This window comes from Blennius ocellaris (genome assembly GCF_963422515.1).
Source record: "Blennius ocellaris genome assembly, chromosome: 9".
Classification (NCBI taxonomy): Eukaryota; Metazoa; Chordata; class Actinopteri; order Blenniiformes; family Blenniidae; genus Blennius; species Blennius ocellaris.
Window position 1 is genome coordinate 6,067,250 of NC_137658.1, and position 24,524 is coordinate 6,091,773.

Here is a 24,524-nt window from a genome sequence, read left to right on the forward strand (position 1 = left end):
CGGGCAATAGCGAGTCACCAAATTAGATCCCTTGGATTGTGAATGGAAACTGGACGACTCATCCGCACGCACGTCCACACATATACAAGAAAACTTGCAAACAGGCAAAGAGTTACAATAAATTGAATGGAAGATATGTCATTTTTAATCCATCATTGTTATCATTTGTTGAGGATAGCAATATCTGTACTGATACATTGCATGCAAGACCTTCACTCACGTAGGAGTATCTGTTGTATTTTGTTTGCACTGCTTAAATGATGAGTACCAATACTGTTGTCAAGAAAATACTCAATGTCAAATTATAAAGCACTTTTTATGATGAACTATTTGTTACTTTTCAAGATAGGTCCAGATAGCTAGATAGATAGTGAAATAGCTGGATAGATAGATAGATAGATAGATAGATAGATAGATAGATAGATAGATAGATAGATAGATAGATAGATAGATAGATAGATAGATAGATAGATAGATAGATAGATGTTACTGCATATATGTTTCTCTCATAAATATATAAATAAATATATAAATAAATTTAAAAAATAACAAACAAACGAGGAAAAGTCCAGTACTTTGTGGGCCTGCCTCTCCTCTCATCACCTTTGATCTCCTCCATGAAGTGCCTCTCCCTCCCGCTTTGTATGGGACGTTTTTTTCACAGGTTTTTTTTTGTTGTTGTTTATTTGTTTTTTGCAAGATTTTCGGCAAAAGTTAGCTTGAACTAAACTTTGACAACACAACGGTATATATAATGTCACTTTTATACAAAAGGAGACTGAATGCAAGGATTAGTAAAGGAATAATTGTATTTGCTCCAAAAAAAAAAAATACTGATAAAGGATGAATGAAATTGTTGGCACACTCAGTGGTAACTTTTAACAGCAGATCACTTGGTGTTATGAGCCAAATTACAGAGGTACACGTGAAAAAAATAAGAATCGTAAAAGTTCTAGTACCAATAAAAAAAAAGTATGTAAGGTGAGTATGAGTAATTCGTTTCAGAATGTACTTTATTGCGACGTGCTCACCGCGGTGTTGTTACCTGAGTGTCGTGAGCCGCTCTGCTTAGTGCCACGCAGGCACTGGAGTGCGCGATCCTCCGCTCGCGCTGGTGGGCGGGATCACTGAGCCACTGCCTGCTGCCGGAGACACGTAGCCACCTGCTAACGTTAGCTCTGGAGGTAAGAGCGCTTATCACGTACATATTTCCCCCTGGTCAGTAACTGACCCCTCAACGTGCGCCGCGTGTGTTTCTGTCACGCTCGTTATTGACCCGTGTGTGCTGACTGTCCCGCTTTCTGCGAGTATCGGCTGAAAATGCAGTTATTGGGTTAGCTAACGTGGCTAAGTGGCTAAGTTTAGCAGCAGCGTCCACTTAATGAAGGCGTGGAAGTAGAAGTTTAGACTCTTACTAACATCTGACGGGGTTTATAACACTTTTTTTTTTAATCGTGTAGATGTTTTAAACGTGCTGCTAACGTGTCATTGTTTCTTTTATTGATCCGAAGCTAACAGCTGATCACGGTACAATGGACTTGCCACATCAGGGACACCGAGCAAGTAAGTGTAAACAGGAATCCCCCTGAAATATTTACCATAATAAGGAAACCTATCCACTTCCTATACGTTTCTGAATAAGTTGCACTCACACAAACCAGTACCACATCCAGCTGCTGTCAGCTGACTGTTGACACACATTGACAGTTCAGTCCAGTGGACTAATGACAAATCTCATCCCTATTGTTTTTTATGAATGAGAGGCATGACTCTGACCTACTTTATGCCCTTTAGACAGAAGGTCATTGCAGATCAATTGTTGGATGGTGTGACAAACGAATAGCATCAATTCATCTGCTTAACCAAGTTAGGAATATCATTTCTCCCAAAGAGATGTGATTAAGAAGCCTGATGACTTATTTTTTATGATTCTGTCTCAAAGCCAATGTCTCGTAGTGTATCCCCTATGATATGTATGTTTGAATCACATATTGTCATCAACAGGTTCAGCAAACCTCAAGCATTTCAATTATCTATCTTCTGTGCCACTTTGTCCAGTTCATGTGTGCCGGGGCTGTTCCCAACTGATACCAGCCAAGAAAGGGTACACCTTGGATATGTTGTTCACCAGGACACCACCACACGACCAGTTTCAATGATAGAAATATTAAGAATTGCAATCTTGTGTTGGACATGTCACCATATATGATCCCTTCTGCATCTTTTGTCCCTTTAAAACTGAAGTTAGTACCATGTAGTGTATAGGGTGTGACAGCAGGAGTGTGAAAGCTTTCATAGTAGAAGGAAAGATGTACGAGAGTAAAGGAGAGGTGCTATATTTGTTTTGGAGACAGTGGTGCTGATGACAGCTGAGCTGGAGGTGGGGGAGACGAAGATGGTGAGACTTTCATGGTTAGTGAGCAGATTTGACGGCAGATGTTGAGGAGTTTGGACTTGTGTTGAGGAGAGAAAGTGGATATTTCTGGCAGAAGATGTTCGCGGAGAAGAGGAAGACTTGAGGGAGGACATGGACAGTAGAGAAAGCGCAGGACATAGTGAGATAGTTAGACGATCTACTATGTTGATCCCGTTAAAGAGAGCAGCTGAAGGAAGACGTGCGCTTGTCAACAACGGTCAAACATTTGAGGATTAACCACTAGTCTCAGGCGTGTTTTCTGTTTATCTGTAAGTCAGGAACTAATGAAAGACTCTTTCAAAAGTTTTTTGTTTTTTTTCACTGAAATTTAGGTTGCTCTGATTGTCATCATGGTTTTTCTGAATGCCTGGAAAATCCTACATGTACAAATAACAAAAATCTTTATGCAATTTGTGTCTGTAAGAAAATTCTATGAAGCACGCAAACTCCACATAGCAACACCCAGAAGCCTGTACTTGTGCACGTCACTGTAAGATTATCATCTTTTGAAATATTACTGCACAAGCACACTGTGTCCAAGTCATTCACATGTTGCGCCACTGTTTGGCTGCATGTTATCAGTGTGATAGGAATTTTATTGGATCGTAATGAGTTTTACCTAAGGATGATTTTCAGCGATGTGACATGGCGCACCTCTAAAATAAGCACAAGGTTGCTGTTATTGATCACATTTGCCTAATAATCAGATTCTAATGACTTGTTAATGGGAGTCACCTATATAAAAAAAGAAAATGACACACTTGACAGAGCAGTGTCACAAAGGGATCAATGAGTAAAAACTATCAAACTCAGATAGAACATTATTGCTGTTATAAAGCCACCAGATGGACGCCTGCTATCGTACAGAGGTTGTGTAGCGACTAAACAATATGTCAATGTTCGTACATGAACCTTCATTCACAGTCTTGTATTGTTGACGAGGAGTAAGACAGTTTCACGCTATGTCACTTGTTGAGTTTTTAACTGGTAGTAAGCAGTAAAGTGTATTTGGAGCAGTAATGACATGATGTGGTTTTACATTTGATGTAATGTTTTTTTTAACTGAAGTGCCGCTTCCTGAGCTCCTTCACCTGACGTTCCTGGAGATGGGTTAAAGACAGAGAGCAAATTATGAGATAGATTTGTTGTTTATATTATGATTAAAAGGATTATTTTTCTTTTTAATGCAGAGATGAACAGGATTTCTTCTTCTTTTTTTTTAATTACTCAGCAAAGTCTTTCACATTTTTACTCCTTTGGTTGCAGAATCGTAAGATGCCATTGAGCTACCGACAGTTGGCTCACCTTTACGCCCCATTCGTCCTTCCTTCGCACATTTCTGCCACTCCTATCAACACGGCACACTTTTGATCATCAAGCGGGGCTGGGCACATGCTGATGTGATGCAAGTTATTTGGCCGGATTAACGTCAACGACTTTGATAGTTCACTTGAAGAACAAGACGTCACCAACTGCGTCGTCTCTGAATTTTCACCGTTCTGTCTTGATAAGTACCTCCATCTTGTCTGGTTGAAGTCACACCGTCCTGATTGGAAGAATCAAATGATAACAAATGTGTTCTGGGATTGGATTGACGGATATGAATACGCTTCTTGTTGGACTTGGACTGATTGCATTGACTCTCTGCCGCCATAATTAACTAAAGGACATTGTGTTTTTGTTTTTTTTGTCTGCTCTCGTACAAAGTCGCCACAGTTTACCCCTTGATGTCGTCCCCGATCCAACCCTCTGTGGTATTTGGTACGAGGCCTCGAACTCCAACCTTCCAGTCACAAACTCGCTTGCGCTGTGATTTTCCACTGGGTGTAAACACACAGCGACAACTAAACTAAACAAAGCTGCTTTAACTCAAGAGTTTGTGTATCGTCTTGGTCATATCTGTGTTTTGTTTTTCGTTTTCTTCATGGGATTTGGACTGAGCCATGTCTCCTCTTTCACAGCTAAGCCCAGAGCTCGTGCGGCTCCTCCTCCTCCGCCAGGCTCCGTCCTGTTCGACGACACCAGTTCGGCGGCGGCGCCACCGGTGAACAATCAGGGTTATTACACGCCTGCATACAACATGGAGGGAGCCGCCAACGACATGCAGGGAGGGCCCGGCATGAACAACCTCTTTGCTGACCCGATGGCCAACGCTGCAATGATGTACGGCTCGTCTTTGGCCAACCAAGGAAAGGATATGGTAAACAAAGAGGTGAGGAAAAAAGCATTTTCAATACGAAGACATTTCTGTTCACTGGTGATCCTGTACAACAGCTCTGACATTACAAAGATAATGTTCAACTTTTGCCACCCCAGAATATTAAAAAACATCCCTGAATCTACACTAGAATTGATCGCAGCTGATAATCGGTGACACCATGTCCCCAGTCTCCACACACACATTCACGCCCACTCACCAATTGACCCCCCAAAATCTTTTTTTTTTATACTTAGAAAACAAAAACTGGCCTCAAGACCCTTTAGCTGTGAAAGTGCTGACCACTACCCCTCTATGAAGCCTTTATACAGCTTCAAGTTACAAGAAAATTGGCACTTTAAAGCACCTGTAGTCAGACTTTTATACACCCAAAGAAATAATTAGCATCTACTAATTGCTACAGTACAGCTGTGTGAATGTGAACGCGCACGTTTGCTCTTGTGGGACTTTGAGTGTCGCTGAAGGGAGCTATTTCCATCATAAGTTAATAATTTATGAAGCACTCAGACACAAAGATTTGCTATTTCACTGGCTTTCAGAGCACTCCAGTATTTCCTTCCTCTGAGCGCCGCTCCAGTACTCCGTGTATTAGTCATATCCAGAGCGGTTTTAAAAATGAAAAACTTTCCGGTGTGAGGGGTGTCACTTTCAGTGGACAGGTTTTCAATCAGGTTCGGAAATAACCGTGACGCATTAATGTAAAAATGACATTAATGTGTCACCTGTCGGATGAAATGGATGGATCCCGGGTTGTTTCACTGGATTGGCAGCATCGACACGCTTCATACCAAAGTGATGCATAAACTCAAGACCTGGCACAACCTCCTTTTTAAAAAAAAAAAAAAAAAAAAGACTATGATTCAATATTAATTGGCCTTGGCAGACTGTCTCGTCTCATCTGTTCGGTTAATGTTTGCGCCTCTCCTCCTTTTCAGATCAGCAGGTTCATGTCTGTGAACAAGCTGAAGTACTTCTTTGCGGTGGACACCAGATATGTCATGAAGAAGCTTCTGATCCTCTTGTTCCCATACACACATCAGGTGACCTCAGCACTCCCGTCACACACAGAACATTTAAATAGCTGAAAAACAGCGTGACGCTTTTTCACGCGGTATCATATTTTCGTCCCGTCCGTACTGTACACCCAAGATAATCGGCCACTTTTTTTATCATTCCTCCAGCTTTATTTATGAAATAAACACCGAGTGATCTCTCCAAACACTCTGTGCTCTGATAATGTGGGAACTCTCTATACAAGCTGCATCGTGTTCACTCAACATGCTGTTTACTGTTATATTTATCTCTCTATCAGCAAAACCCTAAGTGTGTTTTTGATTAATTTATAGTAAGTTGGTTTTCCGGGTGCGTATAATACTTGTGTGAATAATTTCAACGTGAATTCTTTGCCGATTCGTTTGAATTCCGAACCCTTGCAGGTGAGAACGAAGCCTCATTTGACTCTCGACACTGACGACCGGTTCTTATTTGTGTTGTCTGGCAGGACTGGGAGGTGCGGTATCACCGAGACACGCCGCTCACGCCGAGACAGGACGTGAACGCACCCGACCTCTACATCCCAAGTCAGAACCACACGACACGTAAACGGGCAGAATTGCGCCGGCTGTGATTGCGTAATGTTTTAAAAGTGGGCTCTTTATATCCTTGCAGCGATGGCTTTCATCACCTACATTTTACTCGCTGGAATGGCCCTCGGCATTCAGAAAAGGTGAGTAATCCTTCCTGCCGTGGTTTTCACCCGTGACTCACGGTAATGTGTTTGTGTGAGATGAGCTGAATTGGGATTTATGTTGGCCCCCACGTGAAGATTCAGCCCGGAGGTTCTGGGACTGTGTGCCAGCACTGCCCTCGTGTGGATCATCATCGAGGTCCTGGTCATGTTGCTGAGCTTGTACCTGCTGACGGTCCACAGCGACCTGTCAACCTTTGACCTCATCGCCTACAGTGGATACAAATACGTCGGGTAAACTGACCTCGGATGCACCTCGTTTTAAACCTCTTTTTTTTTAAAGATTTATGGCCGACAAGCAGAATGTAGATATTTGGTCGTTTACTGTGTTGGATGTTCCCTCCTTTTCTCCTAATCAGGATGATCGTCACTGTGTTGAGTGGCTTACTGTTTGGCAGCGATGGTTATTTTGTGGCCCTGGCCTGGTCCTCCTGTGCCCTTATGTTCTTCATTGTAAGTCATTTTACTCTATTCTCCACTATTGTTTAAAGAAAACATTCCTTACACTGTGAAATAAAAAAAAAAATAAAAAACTCTATTAAAATTGATTGACCTTGTCAACAGGTTCGCTCTCTGAAGATGAAGATCCTTCCCTCCATCTCCTCTGACTCCATGGGAATGGGATCAAGTGCCAAACCCCAATTCCGCCTTTATATCACCGTGGCAACGGCAGTGTTCCAGCCAATCATTATTTACTGGTTAACTTCTCACCTGGTCAGGTGACTGTGAGGCGCGTTATGACCTTCAGTCCGAGTGTCCTGATCCCCCCCCCCCCCAAAAAAAAAAACAAAACCCCCACCTGGTTGTTGAGTGAATCTGCCTTTATACGCCGTTTTCTTTTTGTTTATGTTTCGGAGAACTCATTCATTGCATATGTAGACAGTGTTTTGCTGCATCAGTTGTGTCGGCAGGACATTTTCACAAAGAACTGGTTTCTCTGATTTAACCATAAATCGTGTTTTTCTATGACCGTGTGATAATACATTGTAACTCTCAACATAAGGGCTCAAATCAAGAGACTTGCTTGATCTGAAAGGGTTTCAGTTCAGGTTTGTGTCGATGCTTCACAGTATTCACACCACAGAGACAAAAACACCACCTTTCCTTTTTTTTTTTTTGATGCTGCTGCATTATTACCCCGGAATCTTATTTATCTACAATTGACAAAGCATGACAATGTTTGGATTTTTGTAGAGAATATTAAATATATTTAGCTTTGTGTATTGACTTAAAACTGTTTAAAATCATTTCTTTCTTTTTTTTTCTGTCGTTCTTGTTTTATTGGTTTGGATGTGATATTTCATTTTTTATAGATGGTTTCACAGATTCTGAATTATTTGGATTCAATGGCGATGAAGGGAGGTTTCCTACATGAGGTTTTAGGGAGGGATTGACATTTTATTTGTAGCAGGGATCCAAAGACGTTCATCTCATTTTGCATAGAAATTGATAAATCGGAAGTACATTGAAATATTTAACATGCACATTATCATAACTTCAAAGCTTAACATGCACAGCAGTAATATCAGACACCATTACACTGGGTTTATCATGAGAACACGACAACTTTTGTCCTTGTGTTGATTTAATCCTACTTTATACTTAAGTATCATTAATTCTAATTATCAGAGAAAGTTTTTCTTAATTTGCGTTCCAATGTCAACGTGCTACACTTGGATGAGGACGCTGATTAGATTGGGAGTGTGGCAAGTAAAATATGTGTTATAATCCTGGCTGGATTATCCACGGTCAGCAGCACACAAGTGTCCTGAGACACCTGCCAGCAGGAGACACTTGATAATGATGACGATGAAAGATAAATGCAACTTGTAAAAGTTGTTGGGATGTGTGGGTCACTGGAAGAAACCAAACGAGTACAGCCAAAGCGGCACAAAGATTATAGAGATGAGTGATCTGAAGAGATGCTCATTGGAAGTCGGCGGTGGGCCTTTCTGGCTTTTAATTCTAATCCAGTCTAGTTGAATAAACTGATGTAGAAAATGGATGGACGGTGACTGACACGGTGGCTGCGGGCATTTTGCTGGAACACCCTGCACTGGGAAACGCTGCCCCCCACCCCCGCGTGCCTCTGTGTGCTCGGCGCGGGAGCGCGCCCGTCGCTGTGCGCAGAGCGTCCTTTCGGTTTCCATGGTGACGGAGGACCGCAACACAGACACAGAGGTGTCCGACCCGGACTCCCTCTTCTCCCACGGCTGGGTTTCACCTGTCGCTTCCCCCAGCCAGCGGTCCCGGGCTGCTCGAGCGGGCGGATCTGTGTTCCGGTGGTTCGGTGAGGTAATCGGTGTGTTTTTGTTTATTATTATTATTATTTATTTTATTTTTTTTGTGGCTTTGAGCGCCGAAGGCTTCACCTGTGCAGGGGGGGAGAGGCGGCAAAATGAAACTTTATATTGTTCCGCCATTTGCCTGTTGAACTGCTTTGCAGAGCCATGTGGGATCGCGCAATAACTTTTAGGGAGGCGAGAACTTGAATTGATCTAATAGGTGGATTAAAGAAACTGCATCGTTTGTAACAAGCCAACGATGAACATTGACTCTCTGAACTGCACCCGTTGACTGAACTTTGGACGCTCGGTGAAGGGAGACGAGTGGAAAACATTTAACTGAATGAAGGTGATGACATTTTACTTTAGTCCTGCTTTATTTAACCCTTTAAAAACTGAAACGAGCCCATAGTTCACACCCTGCATGTTTTCATTGTTTTAGAAGGTCGTCAGCCAAAACAATCAGCTTACTGCAAAACTTCCGTTGTGTTTTATTCATGTTTATCCTTTCTATCACCTCAAATATTGTGATATTCCTCAATCAACCAAAAACACAAAAAAATGACTCGCCTTTTTGTTCTACAGCTTAAAAAAAATGACAAAAATCGGAATCTTGAGCAAATGTGAGGTTATTTGCTTTTAAATTAGTTTTATACAATATTTTTTTTACATCAGTTCTGCTCTCCAGGCCAACAATCCTGGAACATTTCCTTCTTAAATAAATAAATAAAAATCCAGGGACAAGCAGATTTCGACATTTTGTCTGAATCTGTTGTCCAGCGCTGTCATCTTCATTTTAATGTATTGTGCAAACTGATCAACCTTTAATTATCTTTTTTTTTTAACATCTTTAATAAAAAGTGAAAATCACCAGATTGTTTCAGGGTGTTTGTCTTTAATTCCTGTTCTCCTCATGCTTGCAGCGGACGAGCTGAACGACCCAGAGGTTCGCGACGGACAAATGGAGGAAGCCTCCCTCGTCCTGCCGTCCCTGTCCACCTGTCCCGCCACATTCGGTGGGCCTCGGCTGCTCCCCTCCTCCCATGGCTGCGTCTCGCTGCCACTCTCGCCCGTCTCCTTCCCCCCGTCCCCAACCTCGCTTTCTCCCGCCGCGGCAGATTCTGTTCAGTCCTCCTCCTCCCCGCTTTCCCACGGCGCCACGTCTCACTGCCTCAGAGGACAAAACACACAATGCCTCAGCCCAGAGAGTCTCCCTGACCAGGACGACCTGACCTGCCTCAGCTGGCTGCACCAGAGGGGGAACCTGCTGCCGCTGCAGCCACTCACCAAAGTGACACCGCTGCCTCAGCGCGGGCCTTCGTCGCCCCTCCACCTTCTTCCTCCGGCCTCATCCAAGCCACCCTACTCCTTCAGCAGCCTCATATTTATGGCAATCGAAGAGTCTCCGGACAAGAGGCTGCCAGTGAAAGAAATCTACGAGTGGATTGTGGACAATTTTCCCTACTACAGGACGGCCACCGGCGGTTGGAGGAACTCTGTCAGACACAATCTGTCCCTAAGCAAGAGCTTCTGTCGGATTCAGAGGGACAAGAGCCAGGTGGGGTTGAAAAAGTGTGTTTAAATGACCGGACACATGATATATATATATATATATATATATATATATATATATGTATATATATATATATATATATATATATATATATATATATATATATATATATATATATATATATATATATATAAACTGGCCTTAAGCGTCTGGCTTTAGTCTTCCTAATGAGAAATGGTGATAATGTCGTCTCCCTGTGGTGTTTCAAGTGTCCCTCTGCCTCTGTTGCAGTCGGTGGGGAAGGGATCACTGTGGTGTGTGTGTCCGCAGTATCGGGCTGTGCTGCTCGAGGTGCTGAGGAAGACCCACAGTTATCACAGCACCAACAGCAACCTGATTAACAAGCCTGAACTGTGAGTGGCTGCAATAATCATCATTAACGTCCTCGATGTGTTCAGATGGAATGAAATCTGAATAGCTCCATGCTTTTATATATTCAGTCGCTATCTTTTGACTCTTTATAAATGTTCCTTCCAGTAGAGTTGGTTAGTCAGTAAATTATTTGACCATTGAAGAGACGTTCTATGTATTGACATTGAACAAGACAATATAGCAACTTTTAGGTCAACTATGAAGCAATACTTTAATTTGATGACACGAAAAAGTCTTCTTCTGACTTCTGGTTTTATCTTTATTGAAGAAAACTAAGCAAACGGTAGCCAACAGCACCATTTTGCAGATATAACTGATCTTTAGTCTGTTGTTGTTTGGGTATAAGTTAAAAAAAACAACCAAAAAAACAAGGATAAACATCTGTGCAAGCCGTGTTCTGCCTTTTCCCCCCCGGATTGCTTCTTTGTCGTGTAATTAAAACCTACCTTCACTGTAATGCGCGTGATGGTTCTTCCTTATTCAACATTTTAATTGCATATCACACTGAGCTGTCGTTGTGTTTTGTTTATCTTGTGCAATAGGCTGGAAGGAGCTGAATACGAGGTGCCCGCCGTGTGTGAATCCATAGAAATATCAGGTCAGTGATCCACGGGAAGCTCACGACACTGAATCGGCTTATGAACATACATATTGAGGGTCATGAACGCTTGCCTATTGTGTGACGATCACTGATCTTTCTCTCTCTCTCTCTCTCTCTCTCACTCTCTCAACTATCCCGTAACATTTTTTTGAAGAAAAAAAAAAACGAATGAAATGAGAACAGGAACGTCGGTATTTGCCCGCGTATAAATCTATGATAGTTGTCGTGGTTTTATCATTGCAGTAACAGCCTTCACTGACACTTTTATTACGTGCAGCTTTCTCCACATGCAACATTGTTCCCTTGTTTGGGTCCTGTTGCCGTGGCAACTGCCCTCCGTTGCCATGGCAACCCACCAACAGCCTGGCTCTCAGGCTCCTTTTATGAGTCCCCTCATTTTTATTTCCGAGCCTCTCTGCCGTATGGGCCCTGTGTGTGTGTGTGTGTGTGTGTGTGTGTGTGTGTGTGTGTGTGTGTGTGTGTGTGTGTGTGTGTGTGTGTGTGTGTGTGTGTGTGTGTGTGTGTGTGTGTGTGTGTGTGTGTGTGTGTGTGTGTGTGTGTGCTCCAAGTGGCTGCTCACCCAGCGTGTGCAACAAGTTGTTATTACTAAAATATATATATATTTTTTTTATTATTACTAATCTAATACTTTGTCAAATTGTATCTTGCTTTCTTCCTCACACAGATCCTCTTTCTCACACGCTGCTGCTCTCCACCTCTTCACCCCAAATCCTGACAGCAGACAGCCCGGCCTTTGCCGAAAACCTGCCGTGCCCTTTGACCCCGGATCACGAGGAGCTCGTCACCATGGAGGAGGTCGGCGAGGAGATGGAGAAGGACCCCCTGTCAGACAGCGGCTACATCGAGTTGCACTACTACCAGTCTCAGCAGTACCAGTACCTGGTGCTGCCGGGCGACGCCGAGCTGGACCTGGAGACCGTGGAGATCCTCCAGCTGGACGCCGAGGCCCAAGAGGCCGCGGGGTCACTGCTCGACCTGGCCGGGGGCGGATATTAAATCACGTCCACTTAAACAGTCGCGAGCTTTAAACCACCGAACGCAAATACTCTCAATGGAGCTTGAGGCCCCGTTTACACGACAAGGAATACGAGTTTATCCGCAAAGCTTTCTTCATGCTTTGTTCACATTAATAGCATATTTAAAAAAAAATTATAATAATTGGAGTATAGTTCTCTGCACACGTTTATGTGGTTTCATTACAAAAACAAGCTACGGCGCCCTCTGGTGACCCGGCATACTAACTACATTGTTGTCAGTGTGTCTGCTGCTGCGATGTAAACACACTCCTTTTTTTCTTTTTTTTTTTTTTTTTATCACATGAAACGTTTTCGTGTAAACGGGGCCTAAAGCAGGAGCGATGTTTGTGCTTCCCGCATACAGACACTGCCCTAATTTGTGTGTGTTGCTCTGTAGTTACATTTTTCTTCTGAACTGATGAACTAATTTAAAGTTTCAATGAGATTGACGCACTTCAAATGCACATGCTGATTTTCTAATGCGATCATATCAGATCTTAACAACCAGGACACAACTCGTGAAAGTCGAACACAAAACATGTAGAAAAAAATACGTTCACCATGCATTTCTATCTCATAGAAAAGTATTAAAATGATTGCTTTTTAGGGATTCCACTGTGATTTTCATACTGATTAAGTTTTTTGTCTCAGGGGGAAGAAGGAGTGCTTCCATCTAAAATGTACTGTTTTCTGATCCTGATGTTTTCAGAGTGAAATTGTTATTTACCTCTGCTGGGAAAAGTACACAATAATTCAGTAACTCACACCCACTTTGTAATGATTGTAATGAATATGAGTTGTTGTAGCGGTCATGTTATGTAGAAGAAAAAAAAAACCCAGATGTGTTTTATTTTAACTCTGTTTCTGTGACTTTATCTGATGAAGCCGTCTTTATAAACAGAGCTGACTGTAACAGTTGGTTGATATATTTAATTTATGGTGCGAATGCAATTGTAGATTGTTCTCAAATTATGGAACATTGTAACAGTACTTCCATATTTACTTCTTAATCTGTTTTTATTGCCAGACTACCAGGTTACATTCGCGAGATCAGATTTGATGTAAATGATGTTCCTCTGACTGTCTTCAATCAGGAATACCTTGATTGGAATTGTTACTAAAACACTGCCATGTAAGCCTCTTTACATTTCAGGATACATTCAAGTTACCTTTGTATATTGTTATTATTAGAAATAAAATTGTATTTTGTAATCTAATGAATAAAATCTGTAATGCTGTTCTTGTGACTTAAAGGAGCCTTGCTGAAGTTGTTTTTTATTCTAAGCCTTTACACGCGTAGAAGATTTTGACCCTATTTTGCCATTGTTGTGTAAGATAAGTTAAGTAAGTAAGTGTGTGTGTGTGTGTGTGTGTGTGTGTGTGTGTGTGTTGCAGTTAGAGGGCGCAACATCCTCAACACAGACAATCACTTGCACGCTAAAATCTGAGAAAGTCTTGTTCTGCTTCTTTTTTTTTTATAATTCTTACAATTTTTCTGTTTTACACAACCTCTCAGGTGGTTCCCTTTTGTTTTTTTAATGATTAAAAAAAACAAAAAAACAACACATTTCCAATCGCAATGACGCTGAGTTGGCAGAAAGGACTGGTTGTAGTTTTTAGAGAAGACGGAACCGTGAGGTGAACGTCACGGCAGAACTACATTTCCCATGAGCCTCCGCGCGGCCTGGAGGCGGAAGAAGCTCGGTGGAAAAAAGTTCTCATGTTGTTTTGATGCCAGAGTGAAAAGTTACGTTTCAGTCGTTTGTGGACTCGCCAGAGATCGAGTTGGAGCAGTTTGAAGACGCTAAAGGTAACGTTGCACGGACAAAGACACGTTAAAGTAACTAGAAACGTTACTTACTGAGCCCCTTTTTTGTTTGTTTACCTGAAGGCCTGGTATTTACTGACTAGGTGTCACGTTTATGTACATTTAACCGTTTCATGCCACGTTAATGTTTATTTCTGACCGCACGCGGCCGTTCAGCAGAACAGAAACAACCGTCCACTCGCCAGTTACGTCGATTATTTTGGTGATTTTAGTGAACTCTGGATATTTTCACGAGGCCGATCAACTCCTGCTGGTTTTGAAGTTGTAGCTGCTCCGGCGAGGCGAAGCGGGGGGTTTAATCGCCGATAAGCCGCTTTAACAGGTCGAGATCTGCCACCGCTGTGTGGCGGTTTCGCCCAGGGACTGCGAGAGGAAAGTCTCTCAGCCCCGATCGGACACATTCACTGCGGAGAAATGGCTGGCATGCGGCGGCAGCTCCTCCTCGCAGCCACACCTTGGAGCTGCTGGAGCTGCTGCCAGCTCATGACGAGAGGGGTGTGAGGGCTCCTCCCTGCCGAGAGAGAGAGAGAGGACCTCCTCCTCCTCCTCCTCCACGATCAGCAGCCTTGAAGGGCTTCCAAACGTTCCGGTTCTGCTGATTCACCAGCTGAGAGGAGCCCGGAGCAGCAGCACACACTGATCAATATTGTCTCCACAGTCTGAATTATTTGCTCTCAACAAGCAAAGTCTGTGTGGGACTCATCATTCCATCTCTAATGTTTCAGTCAAGCCTGTGACCTCACAGTTTTACCACATTCTAACATTTCTGCAACCCTTAACCAGAATTAGTAGAGGAACTCGTGTGACCCGCTGACAAGTCTGTAACTTTTCCTGTTTAGTTTGAACTATTTGCTCCGTGTCACAATTTGTTCGTGCAGGTTTAAGCCGTCATCGGTCCACATGTTCAGTGGGAACGTGGCAAAATCGCTTTGGGAGGTGGTAAATCAACAGAAAAGGCGCGATATACGCGGACTGGGTTTACTGTGGGACAGCAGGGGCCGTCACCGTTTAAGCAGTGGTCAGTCCTCTTGCTCCTCCAGGACCCTGAACAGGATGTTCAGAGTGTACACAGTGTTTATGCCAACTCCACCTTTCTCTCCTTTATGCTGCTTTCTCCAGCTCAAGGTTGCAAATGCATCGACTCACATCCACTTAGGGGCGAATTAGAAACACCAGTTCCACACAGGCTGTGCCCACAAGTGCAAACTGGACTCAAACCAACGGCGTCCTCACGATGAGATAACCACAACACCACCGAATTCTAGCTGTGGGAATGTGTCTGCTGCTGTTCAGTTGCCAGAGAGAGTTATAAATGCAGTGTATGAAGGCAACTCGGTAGCTTTGGGAACAATTTGTAAATGATTCCAAAATAGAGTTAGGCAATACAGCCACAAAGTGTTCTAACGACACACCACAGACTGTCCTAAACAGTGGTTTTAAACTATTCCTTTATGAATAGAGCACAACTAGTGAATATGGAAAGAATCAAACACTTTGATTTATTTATTTTTTTTGTTTGTATTTTGGTTTAGGTTTGAGATATGTTTCATCATGGTCACAAAAAATGGAATTTGACAGATTAGATTACAGAGGGCAAATGATTTACTCTCTTGTCAGTGACAACAAGGAATTTGAGAGCAACTTCTTATTTAGACAGTTATATATAGATAAAAAAAACTTGCCCTAAAACAGAGAAACAAAGTCTCAGGCCTCTTGTCACATGATGTCGTGTCAATTTATTGTTCAGACAAACGTTAACTTCAGAAGAGCGAAATGAATTATTGGGTCTTACAGCTGCAGCAAATAATGATTTCTAGTTTTCATGGATGAATAACTGAGTACAATCAGTTCTTTGTCAACAAGGAATGCGAAGGAAAACACACAGGCTCACTATTCACTGGTTCTGAACGACATGCTTGATCACAAATCCAAATAAATGGTTCTTTCAAAAGGAAATGGACCTTCTGTCCGTCTGCGATGTTCACAGGGACCAGGAACTCTGCAGAATGGAGGGCGAACCACGAGCTGTTCAGATCGTCACGGTGTCGAAGGACGACCACTCCTTCGCCCTGGACACCGAGGCCCTGTCCCGGATCCTGCTGGCCCCGGAGGTCCGCGACAAACATGTGGTGGTTCTGTCGGTGGCGGGAGCCTTCCGGAAGGGGAAGAGCTTCCTGCTGGATTTCATGATCCGCTACATGTACAGGAAGGTGAGTTAGGCTGAAGGCGAGCGTTTCCACCTTATAAAGGCTTTGAGTTGACGGTTTTGAGAGCGGCTCAGGATCGGGCACGTCTCGCACATCACTTCAACCAGTCTGGAGCGGTTTGTCCCCGAGGGGCAAAACAAAAGGCTTCACATTAAACCTTGATGTTAATCTTAACGTTTCTGTAAATATCAGTGCTTTTCCATTCATCCAGTTGAAATTGATCCTGAGGTCGGCTCCGGCAGCAGCAGCCGCGGTTTATAAAGTCATGAATATATATAAATACGGAATAAAGCAGTTGGACGCGGTGAGGTTAGGGTTCTACATTTTCAGTCGAGAATAAAGGATAATGTGTGTTTATAATAATGCTGGTCCAAATGTCAGTTTAGAAAATTTCAACTGAACTCTAGAGCGGGGTAAAGCTCCTTTATTCTGTTTGGACAGGTTGAACCTCTGCTTATTTGTACAAGAATAAAAGCAGCAGCCTTCAAGCAGTTGAGCCCGGTGTCAAATTACAAGCATTGGTACTGTATGCTGGCAGCCTTGCTTCATGATGGAGCTTAATAAAACATCTTATTTCAGACAAAGCATCAATATTTTGGCTGCTTGACAATAAATTAAGATCTCTTTTCTAAAGTCATGATGATGTGCTGGATTTCAGCTCCAGAGTTACAAAAAAAATGAAGAAAACTAGCAAATTAACATTAATATTCTGGGAAATACTTTGACATTTGTGAGTAATGGATTCCTGCCGAGGCTTAAAGAGCAGCCCCGACAAGTTTGTCCTGTGCCGAAGGTGTGATGACCTGGGAAACCGCGAACGGCGAGAGACGAACACTCACGTGCAGTCGCTCCACGTTAGAACCCCTCCCTGCCGCAACATGTGAACCGACGAGTTCACAAAGAGCTGCGATTGCAATAAAGTCCACTACGGACTAGACACTACATATTTTATAAACCTTTGTCACACCCACTGTCTTCATTAATGAATCACATCCATTTTTATTTTTTTTGGCGCCTCCAATATCTCTCCTGTAGCGCCCCCTTCAGGCACTGAACCACAGTCCTCATCAAACCAGGGCAGCGGAACAAACAACTGGGGGAGATTAGAATAGATTAGAATGACGTGAACAGTTCACTAAGTACCACTTTGTGTTGTAAATTATGCACACCGGAGGGAATTTCCATTTTCCCTTCGAACTGAAACGCCTTCTTTGCCTCTCAGCGAGTGGAAAATCTTTCAGCTGCTCGAATGAAACCGAGGCGGCTGGGTCGGTAGAGCGGTCGCCTCTCAATCGGGAGGTTGCTGGTTTGATATTACATCTCTCTCTCTCTCTCTCTCTCTGTCCACATGTTGTCCTGCAGGGCGGCGAGAACTGGCTGGGGGAAGACGACGAGCCTCTGACGGGGTTTTCTTGGCGCGGCGGCTCAGAGCCGGAGACGACCGGCATCCAGCTGTGGAGTGACGTTTTCCTCGTGACGAGGGGCGATGGGACGGAGGTGATCGCACGTCAACATACCGGCCGTTTTGTCACCGATCCGAAAAAAACCTACAAAATAAAATAGCGATGAGCAATTGTACCGAAATCTCCCGATTTTAACACACAGATCAGGGGATCACGAGTCATCCAGGTGTGCATTTGAAGTTCTTACCAAGTTAGAAACTTAATGATTAAATACAAATCTGAAGAATAAAGTCAACATGAGTTACTGCCACTAAAAGTTTAGACTGATGAATCCAGGCTTTTCAGTTGAAGCTGAGTTTCTACACGAGTGGCGATATGTTAAAATATTCCACTTGGCAGCAACTGATCAACCACAGGTGTGTCAACATGTGCAGGAGGAGGTTTACTGGATGAACCTGAAAAAAATGTGCTGGCAACTTTCCTGCAGGTTTTTTTTTTTCTCATCTCTCATTAATATGTGAGGCAGGTTATTGCTTTAAAGCTGAATTCTACAGATCTTCCATTTTCCCCCTTTGGGCACTTCTCCAGATTGCAAATACACCCTATAGATTTCAGGTTTTTTTCAGGTGCAATTCTTCATTCCTAAGTCCTCCACTAGAGGTCGCACTATTTCAGAATGCAGACGGGACAAATCCTTGTAGGGACTTGTCAGTGCTGCTCCCTCGCTGTTAGGAAAGTGGCGTTGAAGCTTCATGGTGAGGGCGAGTTTGTGAGAACGTGCACACCGACGGCTGCAGAAACTCATAAAGCAGCCAGAAGCCGTCGGATTCAGGTGTTTTGTGTCGCAGGTGGCCGTGGTGTTGATGGACACTCAGGGAGCGTTCGATGACCAGTCCACCGTGAAGGACTGCGCCACCATCTTCGCCCTCAGCACCATGACCAGCTCGGTTCAGGTGACGGGCCTCATCTGGCCTTCACTCACTTCCACCCCCCCCCCCCCCCCCACCCCCACCGTGCTCACGCTCTCCCTCTCTTGCAGATCTACAACCTCTCGCAGAATATTCAGGAGGACGACTTGCAGCAGCTCCAGGTCTGTTTGGGTTTGTTTTTTTTAATGATGCAGCGATGCTGTAGAGATTCTCAGAGCTTTTAGCTTCCGTGAAGCCGGTGAACGTGTTTCTCGTGAGCGTCAAGTCAAGTCGAGAACAAACTTGAGGAGATGCAAAAATATAATGTAATTATCATTTAGACGTAGAACTGCTGCTGTCTGGCTGTCATCAGTACTCTGGGTAATTAATGTGGCCTCATGGCCGCTTCCCCCTCGCAGCTGTTCACAGAGTACGGTCGCCTCGCCATGGATGAGATCTTTCTGAAGCCCTTTCAGGTGATTAGAAACCACAACATTCTGCGCACCGTAAATAGTGACGCGTTTCCTCTTTGTTGTGCGGCCCGCATGCATATTAACGCCTCACTCTCCTTTGTCTTCCCGCAGTCTTTGATGTTTTTAATCCGGGACTGGAGCTTCCCCTACGAATACAAATACGGCTTTAAAGGTGGTGAAGAATTTCTGGACAAACGTTTGCAGGTGCCAATTTTATTTGATGTGCTCAACACGCGAGCACAAACAATGAGGCAGAACATGGCCCGGGTTCTTAATCGCAGGTTTTACGAACGTGGTTTTTCCCAAGGTTACGGACTCCCAACACGAAGAGCTGCAGACGGTGAGGGAGCACATTCACTCCTGCTTCACCGACATCTCCTGCTTCTTGTTGCCCCACCCGGGGCTGAAGGTCGCGACCAGCCCCACTTTCGAGGGCCAGCTTTTGGGTAAAGCCCCCCCCCCCCCGATTAATTAATGTGAATGTTCCCGTTTAAGTTAACGTTCTTCTTCAAATGCGGGGGGTTACTTCATGTGAGCGTGCTCCTGAGCCGAGGTCTCTTGTGTTCCGGTCAGATGTGGCGCCAGAGTTCAAAACCCAGCTGAAGAGTCTCATTCCTGAGCTGCTGCATCCAGACCGGGTGGCGGCAAAAGAAATAAACGGGAACAAAGTCACCTGCCGGGGCCTGCTGGAGTTCTTCAAGGTGAGAGCCTCCTCACCCACGAATCCACCCCCCCCCCCCCCCCCCCTCCACGTTCAGCTCCTCCTGACTCAGACTGTCTCCTTGTCGCCAGGCGTACATCAAGATTTATCAGGGAGAGGATTTGCCCGAGCCAAAGACCATGCTCATGGTGCGTGTAGCTGGAGGCTGGCGTCGACTTTTTTTTTTTTTTCCCCCTCTCTCCATGAAGTCTTTTGTGTCTCGCTCTTGCATTTTAAACATGTCTGCCGTCCCTCCAGGCCACAGCCGAGGCGAATAACCTGGCAGCTGTGGCCAATGCCAAAGATCAGTATTACAAGAACATGGAGAAGGTGAGTTCTGGATGCAATAAGTCCACATGTGTGTCTTGTTATATATGGCAAATAAAGAAAATGAGAATAACATGTCCGCTATTTGTTTAAAGAAAACCCTTTTTTCGTCGCCTTCAGGTGTGTGGGGGCGATCTGCCCTACGTGGCTCCCGAATCTCTGGAGGAGAGAAGCAGCTTCTTCATCAAAGAGGCTCTCCACACCTTTTCCTCCACCAAGAAGATGGGAGGACAGGAGTTTTGTGACCGCTACCAGTCGGAGCTGGAGAAGGAGCTGGAAGAAATGTGGCAGTCCTACAGCAAACATAACGAGGTGAGGCCCGAAGGGGGATCGCTTTTCTATTTGCACTCCCGACTGGAGATCCGCTGTTTTAACGACACGTTCCCCCCCCCCCCAACGCCCTGTCCGAAAGTCCAAAAACCTCTTCAGCGCCTTCCGGACTCCCGCCGTGCTCTTCGTCCTCCTCTGCCTCCTCTACATCCTGTCGGGCGTGTTTCTCTTCGTGGGCCTGGCGACCTTCGCCCTGGTGTGCGACTGTGCCCTGGGCGTGGTCATGATGGCCGTGCTGACGTGGGCCTTCATCCGATACTCTGGCCGATACAGACACGTGGGCGGCGCCATTGACCAGGCGGCAGGCGTCGTCCTGGACCAGGTGAGAATAACCACACAAGGTTTCTTTACTCCAGATGTATCATATTTCATGTAATACCTGGTTGCGGCCACTAGATGGCACAATTGTTTACAGTTTTGTGTATTATTATCATTGAGCATTATTATTATTATTTTGTGTATTATGATGGATTTTGTGAATTTCATCAAGTATAAAGAATTGTGACGCATAAAACGAAATAATAGACAGGGTGTTAGGCAACCTTTATTTTGAATAACAGATTATATTAGAGGACGGTGGTATTGGATACCATTTTGGCCAGATATAAACTATTTACACAAATGCTATGATTTTTTTTCTAAATGACACGTAGCAGTGTTAATTTGTATTTTTTAGCAAAATTAAAAAAAAAAAAAAACACTTAGTGTGCCAAATTGTGTTCCGTTGGCGGCACAATTCTCTTGCTCCCCACAAAAGCGGAAGTGGTTTTGGAACTGCAGTTTCGGCAAAGTCACCGCAGCCGCACAGCGAAAGTACTTGAACTGCGACCTGCAGTTCACCCCCTGGTGTGCAGTCGGATGACGTCTCTCACCCGTCTTTCCTCTTCTCAGGCGACCGTGGCGTTGAACAAGTCGAGGGGGGCCGTCACCGAGCAGAAGAAGTCCAGCTAGAGGAAGCGGCGGCGGAGCCTCGCAGTCTGGACGCCGCACAAAACCCGCACAACAACACAAGCACACATTCAGCACTAAAGCCTTACAACCACGCCACCCATTGGAACAAACTTGTAGCTCGAACACAAGGTAAACCGTGTGATGCCAAATTCACCAGCGTCTCTCTCTCTCTCTATGTATATGTGTATATATATATATATATATATATATATATATATATATATATACACACACACACCTTTGACCTGATGCAGCGAAGCAGAGGCTGAAACCATCAGACCTCATCACCGATCCATCTGAAATCTAAACTGCCATCGTTTTACAAGTTTACTGTTGGTCTTAATCGACGAGTCAATGTTTACCTTTAATCCGAACGGATCTCTCGGTTTTTATGTTACGGCTGGACGCGTCTTACCGTTTCTCTGCGTCGGTTCGGACCGAGGGAGTCGGGGTGCTTCTCAATCAAAAAGCTTCGGCGGCGTAAAAAAAAAAAAAAGCCTTTAAACTTCCGGCTTTAAAGCTTCTTACATTTACACATATTTCTTGTGTGGCTATATTTTTTTACGCATCAGCCTTAAAGCATTCCACTCTGTTTGTATATGTGCTCTTTATATTATATAAAACAAAAAAAAAGCATTTTTGAGAGGGTAAGTGTCGTTATTCAGAGAGCAGAAGAGGAGAAGAAAAAAAAGCACTTTCTTGAGATTTTTCAAAGCTGTCTTAAAAAAAAAAAAAAAAATGTATGTTTCAAATGGTTTATTGTAAATTCCTTGATGGAAATATGTTACACCTTGTATATCCTCTAAAGTCAAACAAGTACCGGGGAGAGACCGAATGCTCCCTGGAACACTTTTAAATGCCATCGTATTCAAACTGACATCCAGGAAACCAAAGAGTTCAGCTTTATTATTCACTCATTTTCCCACAAGGATGTAACTGACCACAAACAAATGAGTCAAACGTCAAACATTCCTTAAAACGATTTACAGTATTTTTTTTTTTTTTGCGGAACATGTTTAAACAGACCAAAAATAAAAAAAGGGAACAAAGTCGAGGACGAGAGAAAAGTTCTCCTGACACAAAGTTCTAACTGGTGGATCTCTGATATGAGGATTCGTCCATATTTAATAACATTAAATCTAAGTGAAGTTGCGTTGGCTGTTTTGTAAATTATTACTTTTAATTCTTGCGTCTGCCGGCGAGGCTGATGTGTTTAAAGTCTCACATGCAAAAAATCAGCAATCAACCTAATGAATGAGAGAAATCATTCAGAATTTTTAATTTTTTTTTTTTTAAATCTTTGCTTAAACAAATTGCTCGAGTTTCATTGTGGATCTATTTTTGAGTCTTATGTTGATAAATACTTTACGTTGCTGTCGTTCAGCTTGAAATCTTTACCAATTGTAGTGCGAGTTAGGTTTTAGTCTTGTCTTTGTGTGCAGTCATGGTCCTTCCATACTGAGGGTTAATAAAAGCAGGACCAGGCAGTGGATTTTTTTTTTTTAGGCTTTAGTTTTGTTTTTTTGTTTGGTTTTTGGCAAACAAGCTTCTCAGGCCGAATCAGATCGAGGATTAAAAACCCAGTGATTATTTCCAACCGTGCCCTACATCTCATATTGTAATTTCTTTTCTTTTTTTTTTTTTGAAGTTGGAATTTATTTTCTAGAAGTGGAGTAGGAATCTTTTTAGTTTTTGAGCTCGGTCACAGTCTTTGTTCAGCGTGAGAGAGTAGGTGGGATCCTGGAGGTTCCATATGAAGCAGCAATGTTGCACTTTAACAACGTATGTTTTCGACACTCGGGCGTTAAAAACAAGAAGCTGATTGACGGTTTGATTCCCCCGGTGAGGACGTGTTACTCCAGGTGGACCACTCATGACCATAGAGATCATTTTTTTGCACTTTCCACGTCTGTCTCTTCCCCCTGAAGGAGGAAACTCGAGGATGTTTTACAAGCTGTTGCAACACCCCCCCCCCCCCCCCCCTCCTTGATGTTGATTTGTTTTTGCACACCGCTTATTCCAAATGTGGATAAACGCATGCAATATTGTGCTAATGTAATCATCTCTTGCAGGGGAATGGTAGCCAGGAAATGAAAAATGCAGTTTTATAAAGAATAAACAAAGCTTGAAACTGCTTTTGCATGTTTGTTTTTTATTTTTCCATAATTCTTTTTGACTGTGATCTATTCAGTAAAGAGACGTCGTTTTCCACTCGTGTTTAGATTGATGAATGGAACGACTTGCTATTTTAAAGGTGTACAGGAGGATGTTCTTTTTCCGGGTGGATCATCAAGACTGTTGGTCCTCCCAATTGTCAATCATTCTGGTGATATATTACGTCAGGCCGTCGTACGTGCTCGTCCCTCGGTAGCGTGGATCTATTAGTTTTCACTTTCTGCGCATGCGCGCTTTCAGGTGTATATGGTGAGCTACGCCTTCAGCTAGCTCGCAGTTCTCACCGGGTACTTTAAAAATGGCAGAGGGTCGCAAGAGAAAAAGTGTCTTCGAAGTGTATGAGAAGAAGAGAAAGGCTTCGGAAGAGAGAAACAAGACCAGAGTGTTTTTGGGAGAGTCTTTCACACGATGGCGTGCGCTGAAAGCCCAGGTTGGGCTTCCCACTGATGAAGTCGCCAAGTTTCTACTCGACAGGTAAAGTTTGGCATTCTATTTGGAGAAATCCATTTCAAATCACTTCCAGTAAAAGTTATCTACGTCTATATTGTAACTTTCCAGGGTTGATTAGTTTGTTTTGTAATTTGTGTGAGCGATGCCGACTTGTGACTTGGAAACAGAGCGTGCACGAGGAGAACTGGGCTCGTGCATGTCTGTCGCACACGTTTTAGTATGCGTTCCGTCTCGGGAGCAGGTAGAGCGTTGCGCATGTGCATTTTTTCAAAAGGTGGAGAGGGCGGTTCTTTCCTAAAATTCGGGGAAATCCTCCTGTACACCTTTAACAACCATGGAATTCAAAAATGTCTCACCTGTGCAGCCACCATATGTAACCCAAGAACACTTACTCTCATTTCCCGGTGGTCAAACCAGCTCTGCAGCTTTCAGGAAAACAATATAATACGTTACTAATATCTTGCATACCCCTGAAAAGCCTCCCCCCCCCCCCCCCCCCAACACGGGTCTGGAGAGACATCGT

General features: G+C 43.7%; 4 protein-coding genes across 5 annotated transcripts in view; 3 read left to right on the plus strand and 1 right to left on the minus strand.

The window, feature by feature from the left end:
- Positions 1-24,524, minus strand: part of tmem265 (transmembrane protein 265) — a gene marked incomplete at its 3' end in the record, with an annotated part of 222,937 nt that overhangs the window by 79,113 nt on the left and 119,300 nt on the right. The window lies entirely within an intron of this gene.
- On the plus strand, positions 1,144-7,350 carry yif1a (Yip1 interacting factor homolog A). Of its 2 annotated transcripts, XM_080502028.1 has the most exons (9): positions 1,144-1,184; positions 1,512-1,563; positions 4,378-4,628; positions 5,570-5,674; positions 6,136-6,214; positions 6,303-6,360; positions 6,460-6,615; positions 6,741-6,834; positions 6,946-7,350. In XM_080502028.1, the coding sequence occupies exons 2-9, from the start codon at positions 1,533-1,535 to the stop codon at positions 7,102-7,104; spliced, it is 933 nt and encodes a 310-aa protein (XP_080358154.1). In that variant the 5' UTR covers positions 1,144-1,184; positions 1,512-1,532; the 3' UTR covers positions 7,105-7,350. The 2 variants fall into 2 exon arrangements, with proteins under 2 accessions (XP_080358154.1, XP_080358153.1); XM_080502027.1 differs by lacking the exons at positions 1,144-1,184; positions 1,512-1,563 and adding an exon at positions 3,915-4,177.
- Positions 8,530-12,229, plus strand: LOC308134643 (uncharacterized protein; the record flags this gene model as incomplete). The annotated part of the gene is made up of 5 exons (XM_080502415.1): positions 8,530-8,671; positions 9,590-10,224; positions 10,471-10,592; positions 11,154-11,209; positions 11,898-12,229. 5 exons carry the CDS (start codon positions 8,530-8,532, stop codon positions 12,227-12,229), a joined length of 1,287 nt encoding a protein of 428 aa, XP_080358541.1.
- LOC308134333 (atlastin-3-like) lies at positions 13,944-23,510 on the plus strand. The gene is made up of 14 exons (XM_080502015.1): positions 13,944-14,059; positions 16,065-16,287; positions 17,647-17,781; positions 18,536-18,640; positions 18,727-18,777; positions 19,015-19,071; positions 19,180-19,272; positions 19,376-19,514; positions 19,642-19,769; positions 19,861-19,917; positions 20,027-20,098; positions 20,216-20,407; positions 20,508-20,747; positions 21,317-23,510. Exons 2-14 carry the CDS (start codon positions 16,084-16,086, stop codon positions 21,374-21,376), a joined length of 1,533 nt encoding a protein of 510 aa, XP_080358141.1. The 5' UTR covers positions 13,944-14,059; positions 16,065-16,083; the 3' UTR covers positions 21,377-23,510.